This window comes from Bidens hawaiensis, unplaced genomic scaffold, assembly GCF_021521415.1.
Source record: "Bidens hawaiensis isolate Kalapana, Puna unplaced genomic scaffold, B.hawaiensis_p1.1 tig00014406_1, whole genome shotgun sequence".
NCBI lineage: Eukaryota > Viridiplantae > Streptophyta > Magnoliopsida > Asterales > Asteraceae > Bidens > Bidens hawaiensis.
The window spans coordinates 285,258-293,257 of NW_027492248.1; the positions used below are offsets into that span (position 1 = coordinate 285,258).

An 8,000-nucleotide genomic window follows, 5' to 3' on the forward strand; every position below is an offset into this window, starting at 1 on the left:
ATATTTTTTTGAGGGTTTTGTAAACCGATAAACCCTTTGTATGTCAACCTTCATATCCATCATAACCTTCTATTTTAAAAATCCATCCTGACCCATCATTCAAATCCAACCCAACTCATTCACATTGTCACCTCTAATTCAACCTATACACTATCTATCATAACCCATTTGTTGTGTAACCGAATCCAAGTATTTCCGGTTCATTGGGTTGAAAGTCTTATTATATATATATAAGATAAATATTGCGTGTTTGTGTCACAAAATCTTAAAAAGTCATAATTAGTTTGAGTATTTAAATGATTCAGTTGACTTCTATACCGAAGATCTATATGTGGCTTGATGGATGATGTTGTATTTCTTTAATCCTTACTTCCCTCCGTGTGCATGTTCTAATCCTGTTTCGTGGCATGCCCTTTTTTTATTTGTTTTTGTTTCTCTGGGTCCAGTTTTAGGCCGTTCTCAAGAAATTTGAAATGTGTTGTAATTGAGCCCGACCGAATTGAATTCGTGTTGAGCTACCACCGCGCCGCAAAGCTCATGTTTTACCAACCGGATAAACTTCGTTTGAAACGTGTGGTAACCGAGACCGATCGAATTCGTGTCAAGTCACCACCGCAACGTCCGTGTTTTACCGACAGTATAAACGTCATTTTAATCATTTTATTTTTGTATCGTAACCTATACGAGTTTTTTAGTTTCGGTACCGTAATGAACGTAACCGAAACCGATCGAATTCGCGATGGGTACATAACAAGATCCCAGGTGTCCCGGGCTCCAGGCAAAAAAAACTACTTAGATATATATCAAAGTCAGCTTTAAATAAAAGAACGTTTCTTCACCTTTTTATCCATTAAAAAATCAATTGATTAATAATGAGAGGGCCGTCATGTATGCATCTCCTTTCAACATGAATCGATTGTTTATGGCTAATGTTTTGAGGCTCAAAGCAAGAAGTTTAGAAAGGACTTTGTACATACAAGCATTTAAATTAATTAAGCGACCTATAATCATGTAAACGGCTTATAGATTTTAAGCACTTCTTATATAAGTTCATATTTTGTGGTCATTTTAAACCACTCCAACTCACACTCAAATCTTGAACTTTGAGGTTCTGCAAATCATTTTCTACCACAAACTGGATATACAGTTATCATGTCTAGCATACAATATATTGGCATTTGGCAATACTCGTGTGTTAATAAGTGTATTTATATTCATTTATTTAAATAAGAAACCGAACCGTATGTGTGGCGCTACATATCTTCCTCGCTACCTTCTAAATCCAAAGGTAAATCGTCAGAAATTTCGTTTCTTGATATTCCAATGTCACGAATTGATTGATACACTTCAAGCATATTCGTTGCCCCATCTTTGTGCGACCGAATGCAATTTTTTGCTATTCTAAGTGTTTCATATATGTCCTCGTTGAATCCTTGTCCCATTAAGCATTCATCAATCAAACTAAACTCCTCACCAAATACATTATCTCTCACGGATGAGTTAGTCTCTTCATATGGCCATTCTCTACCAGAAACTAACTCGAGCAACAGAATTCCAAAGCTATAAACATCTTCCTTGTAAGAACCAGGACTAGAATGTGGACGCACAAAAGCGCGACCACTTGAAAGGGCTCCCCTTGTATTCATCAATACGTTTGAATAGCCAAAATTTGATATCTTAGGCTCAAAATTATCATCAAGTAAGATGCATTTTGAGCTGATTTTGAGATGGGCTACACGAAGGACTTTGTTATGATGCAGCCATGCAAGTCCCCGTGCGATTCCTACTGCGATCCTCAACCTTAAACTCCATCCCATCTTCGCACCTTCTACTTGTGGCCTAGAGTGTAGCCATTGATGGAGGGTTCCATTTGACATGTATTTGTATACTAAGAACTTCTTCTCCATTTCAAAGCAAAAACCTAACAGCGGTACTAAATTTATGAGCCGCAGTCTTCTAAGAATTTCTATTTCTAGTAAAAATTCTTCCTCAAAGCTCTCAAAATTATGGAGCCTCTTGACTGCAAGCATCCGACCGTCTGTAAACACAGCCTTGTACATAAGTCCCATGTGTCCAAAGCCAATTACATTTTTAATGTCAAAATCATTGGTTGCCAATTTGAGTTCCTCCAAACTCAATCTACGGACATACTTTTCCATGGTTGCTATCTGTGTCAAACACATCGTTACATGTGAGTTTTGTAATTCTGTACTTTTTGGTGTATGTTAGTATGTTTATAGTTTTATACATATATCATGTGCAGACAAGTGTGTCACCACACACACCACACACACACACGGATTTCCTTTAAATTTCTACTTACTAAAATACAATGTAGAAACTTAAAGAGGGTATTTTTATATTAAAATCATTGAGTCCAAACTCCTCTTCTCTCCTTACCCTGTAATCAAAACCCCCACCACAAAGTCGCGAGTAGTTGCCTGGTGTGTGTCCTCCGTGATAACACCACCTAATCTTGTTTTTTTGGTGTCCTCTCCTTGTATTTTCAATTTTCCGATGAGTTCCCAATCCTCTTAGAGCATTCACAGTAGGCTACTCGTCCCCATCCCCTAAATTTATCATTTCCCAAATTTATCACCCATTTTTTCAGAAACGTTCCACATTTCATTTCCCATATTTACCATCATTCCAATTAAATAATTATTTATTCACTTTTTATTTTTCTTTTTCACTCACAAACACTTTACAACAATAAAAAGTAGATTAGGAGGATGGACAGTACGTGACTCTCAAAATTAGGGAGCATTGTAGTTTCCTCTAAAAGTTTTGGGGTTTGAGATGAGGATGGTGGATCTAACGTAGAAGTCAAATAGCACATTTTTTTCCCGTGGTTATGAGTAGGCTATTGTGAATGCTCTTACCGGTTATTAAATTATTATTATTATTTTACAAAAAAAAAAATTAACCCAAGTTATCGTTCAACATCAAACTCGTTATGAAATCAAAGCTAGAAAGAAAGGTGTAACCTAAGCCATTTGTGTAATTAAGAGAGGCCAGGGATCTAACCTTGCTTTCTGTAGTGTTGTTGGGCTCTGTCAATAGGATGTGTAAGCTTTCTGGAATTAAGTTTTGCTTCCTTCCGTTAATTTTTTTGACCACAGGAAGAAAATCTCTCATGTTTTTCATAGACAGTCTAGGGAAACAGTAGATCAGGAGCAACGTAATTAGAGTAGAAAACGGAAATCCAACAGCAAACCCCGTGTAAAAGAGATCATGATGGTTGTCCCCATTAATCTCGCAACGAGGCAAGGGACCTCCACATAGCCCAAGGTTGCCTGCATAGGAATCTACAGAGATGGAGGGATCGCGGAATATGGGTACTTGTCCTGACAATCTATTGTTAGCAACACTAAAGTTGTTCAAGCGATCAAGCAGTGACAATTCGTAAGGGATTTCGCCATAAAGTTGGTTGTTATCAAGCCTCAGAACACTGATGTAGCTTATATTGCATAAGCTAATTGGAATTGGACCTAAGAGATTGTTGCTCGAGAGATCCAGAGTTTCGACGAATGGTAAAACATCTGCGACATTAGAAGGAATTTCTCCTGTGAGGTGGTTGCTAGAAAGATTTAACCGGGTTAAGTTGGTGCACTTTTGTAAGCCTAATGGAAATGGTCCTCTGAGTCCCATGGCTGATAAATCAATATTCATAACCTTGCTCTCATAAGGAAACCAACATTCGATTCCAGTAAATCGACATATGAAATCTTCAGTATTGTTGAAATCCCAATCAGATAAGAGATTCTCGGGGTCTTCCAGGGAATCCTTGATGGATCTAAGGCAATCAATATCTAACTGAACCGCATAATTGCGTACAGCAAAACAAGCTAGTATGAGTAACATATGCATGATCAGCAAACCACGAGTACTGTTTATTTCCATGGTTATTGAATCTAATCTTGCATGATATTAATTAGGTGAAAAGGTTATTATTATATTAAAGTATATGAAACGTGTTAGGTTGACCTCAAGTCTCTTGTGGGACTCACTCCAAAGAAAAATTGGGTATTCAAAGGCAATAACGTGTTAGAAAATTAAAGATGATTGTGATAGAATAAATAGATATGACTAAAAATACTCTTTCTACATTCAAAATATCTAAAAGTGACGCATAGAATAAAAAGCTTTTGTATATGTTGTTCAAACGGATAATTTTTTATACTGTTTCTTAGAGAACTATGTATTCAATTCCGACCACTTATACCAAACACGATTTCTGCTAACCCAAGCATTAGCAAACTCGGAGGACTAAAACAAATTAAGTATATGAAATTGATGAGTAGAATTCCGTCCAAAATATCACTCACGTCGAAGAATTGGTCAAAATTGCAAACAAAGATGTTTTCGTCATGGTTGAACAAGTCAAAGTGGCTCACTTACCAAATAACTTACCAATGATAAAATCTTAGTCATGCAACATCTTCTAGTTACTTTTCTTTATGGCGGCGCGATGTTGCCTCAAGGAACGTGCAGAGGCAAAAAGATTTAAAAGAGAAAGGAATTATTTCCAATTTTTCATAACAGCCCCTCATCCGCCCATGTGATTAAAACTTTATTAACAAGTTTATTATTACAAGTTCAATGCTCCTAACATTATTTAGCAGCAATGAACTGGGGGACTATCGTGGTATACCACCACTACATTATCGCGATGGAAGACATCCGAATCTTAGGTCGGGAGCCTAATAATATCCCACATGGCCACGCGCCAAACATAAAGGCCGGGAGCCTAATAATGTCCCAAACGGCCACGCGCCAAACATAAAGGCCGGGAGCCTAATAATGTCCCAAACGGCCACGCCCCAAACATAAAGGCCGGGAGCCTAATAATGTCCCAAACGGCCACGCGCCAGACATAAAGGCCGGGAGCCTAATAATGTCCCAAACGGCCACGCGCCAACGTAGGTTGGGCACACCTCATAATTTGCCCGAGGATGGGAACCTTGTAATACATCCACTTTTAGTTGATATGTTTTTGCAGGTTCGGCTACGAGTCGCACAAGCACCAATGACATTATTATTATTATCTGGCCGTTTGTGCCTCCATTATTATTTTGAAGACAAGCCGGGATAGTCATCCTGCGTAGAAGAGGCCCTTGTGGGCCAGTCATTATCATCATATTATAGCTCATAAGCCGCAACTCGCGCATGCTTCATTATTTTATAGCTCGTAAGTCGCCTCGCGCGCAAGCTTCATTATTTTTATAGCTCGTAAGCTGCCTCGCGCGCAAGTTGCATTACATTATTATCGAGATGCGCACTCTATCTTTTATCAGGCCTCGCGCCACTATTGTTATGATGCGTGCTATATCTTATTCATGCTAGTGCACCATTATTATCATAAGGATCACAACATGTCACCATCATGGAGAAAACCTCTCAAAACTCAAAGACAATAAAGACAAGGCCGAAGAAAGGGGAAAAAACCGCCTCATATCCTAACACACCTTATGAAGTCCAGCGCTCCACCTAAACGCTTGCACGCCTAGGAGCAAAACTGGACTTGGGGGGCTTGTGGGGGTATGGTACTAAACCCGGCTTAAGACCTTAATTTATTATGTTTGGCTTATTTTATTATATGGACTAATACAATATTATTGGGCTGAGGGGGTTTTGTGGAGGTAACCCTAACTGGGCTAGGCCCATTAGGGTACCATGATGGTGGCCATGAGGCTCCCTATATAAGGAGGTCTCCACCTCCTTATTAAGCGTTGTTCTCAATAAGAGCCACCAACATAACCATTTTTGTGTCTGTAAACAAGAGATCCTCGAGATTTCTTAGCAGTCACCTCCACACCCCCAAAAACCATTACAGATCTGAGCGGAGGAGAGCGAGATTTGATTACATCATCCCGTAGAAGACGATCCGAACTATGCCTGGTACGTTTCGTGTTTCTTCAATTAACATATGCATGATCAGCAAACCACGAGTACTATAATTTCTTTCCATCGTGAATCTAAACTTGCATGATATTAACAATGTGAAAAAGTTGTTATTATTATATTAAAGTATATGAAACGTGTTAGGTTGACCTCAAGTCTCTTGTGGAGTTGTGGGACTCACTCCAAAGAAAAATTGGGTATTCAAAGGCAATAACGTGTTAGAAAATTGAAGATGATTGTGATAGAACAAATAGACATGACTAAAAATACTCTTTCTACATTCAAAATATCTAAAAGTGACGGGGTAGAATAAAAAGCTTGTGTATATGCTGTTCAAGCGGATACCTTTATATATATACCGTTTGTTAGATAACTATTTATCAATTCCGACTACTTATACCAAAAAAATGATTTCTGCTAACCCAAGCATTAGCAAACTTGGAATTGGTGGGTAGAATTCAGTCCAATATATCACTCAATTTGAAGAATTGGTCAAAATTGCAAACAAAGATGTTTCCATCATGGTTGCAAACAAAGGTGTTTGACCCGGATGACGTCGTGTGTGTATATGTATATATATTATATAAAAGATAATCAATACCCATGAACAAATAACATACATTATAATCGAAAATTTTAAAAGACACATCACAGTCTTAGTCGTAAAACATTGATATGTAATTTTTTTTAAAGTAGACGTGTTTAACTATATCTTGTATGGTAATAAAAAATAAAACTCAAAAGCAAGAAAATAAAACAACTAGATACACTAAAACAAGTTAAGGGGTAACTTTAAAATAACTATAATTTGTAGGGTTAAAAAGGTAAATTGTCATTAAAAAAAAGTAAATAACCAAAATATATTAACATGAAACGTGCATCTTCTACCAAATTCCAACCTCAGATCCCAAATTATACACACTCCATGTCGCTTCAACCGATAAAACCTCTCTTCATCACAATTAAAGATCTTAGTCTGAATCTCCGGAAAATGCTTCAAATCTGACCGGAAGTTAAAACTAAATCTCACCGGAAAATGCTTCGGATCTCGCCGGAAAATGCTTTAAATCGCCGGTTAGCGGCGAAGTGATATGGGATCGGAGGCAGAGAGCGATGAAGACGATTTTATTTCTTTTTTCATTAAAAATTTAATAGAAAAAAGCATTTACCGGTTCACTCGCCGGGTTACCGGGTCCGGGCCGACCGCCACCCGCAAAACCGGGGGGTTTTAAAAAACGGGCCAAATACCCTAACCCGACCCGGTATAGGTACTGGGTCCCGGTCGGACCGGTCGGACCGCCCGGGCCAGGTTTGAAAACACTGCATGTAATATCTTCTTTAACTTTTCTATATAATATACTTTTTTTTGTTTGTTATTTTTACCTTTTTAAACTTTAAAGAAAACTCTTTAATCATCTCCCACCATCCTTCACAAATCACAACTGTCAGAAATTAATATTGGACACATCTTCTATATTTACTACCATAAATTATTATTGTTTTATTGATCCTTACAAGAATAAGGATCTTGGGTTTAAAATGCAATACAAACAAATGCATTATAATCGTGCCATATGGTATGCGATTTGTAGCTCGATCTAGGTTATAAGTCAGACACTAGATACGTATCTTGAATTTTAAAAAGTTAGAACAAATTCAAATAAGACACCATTAATCCAGATTTTAAATCAAAACATATTGCATAAAAAATCAGCAAAATAAGTGTAAATATGAATGTTAGAAATGTTGCTTTGATTTTTTCGGTTATAAAAGAGGGGCTCTATGTAATTCGATCGAACCTATACAATGGTTTCAATCTGATCAACTAAGGATAAGTCCTAATTAGAGTTAGAAACAATCAAATGAACCTATGATTCTTATACTTGTGCAGGTATTGATGAAGAACAGGGGTTTGATTTAGGGCAATTGAGCTATATATAGGATGAAGAACAATTCGAATGGGTAATCCTAATTTCACAATAATTCAATGCTAATATAATTCTAAATTATTACAACTATCAAGTCTGACAATGATTTTGTTTTAACAAGTGCACTTGTATCCTTTTCTATCAAATAAGGACAGGAACCGTATTTGT

At 37.4% G+C, this 8,000-nt stretch overlaps 1 protein-coding gene across 1 annotated transcript; it reads right to left on the reverse strand.

The window, feature by feature from the left end:
- Nucleotides 1-1,103: 1,103 nt before the first annotated feature.
- LOC143546642 (inactive LRR receptor-like serine/threonine-protein kinase BIR2) lies at nucleotides 1,104-4,389 on the reverse strand. Its single transcript, XM_077038269.1, has 2 exons — nucleotides 3,028-4,389; nucleotides 1,104-2,168 (listed from the first exon to the last, which is right to left on the reverse strand). Exons 1-2 carry the CDS (start codon nucleotides 3,901-3,903, stop codon nucleotides 1,254-1,256), a joined length of 1,791 nt encoding a protein of 596 aa, XP_076894384.1. The 5' UTR covers nucleotides 3,904-4,389; the 3' UTR covers nucleotides 1,104-1,253.
- Nucleotides 4,390-8,000: the final 3,611 nt, after the last annotated feature.

Excerpts from the sequence above, each read along its gene's own strand:
- LOC143546642 (XM_077038269.1), bottom strand. The coding sequence starts at position 3,903 with ATGGAAATAAACAGTACTCGTGGTTTGCTGATCATGCATATGTTACTC. Across the intron at positions 2,169-3,027 it reads ACAACACTACAGAAAGCAAG|ATAGCAACCATGGAAAAGTA; the intron begins GTTAGATCCCTG and ends TGTTTGACACAG.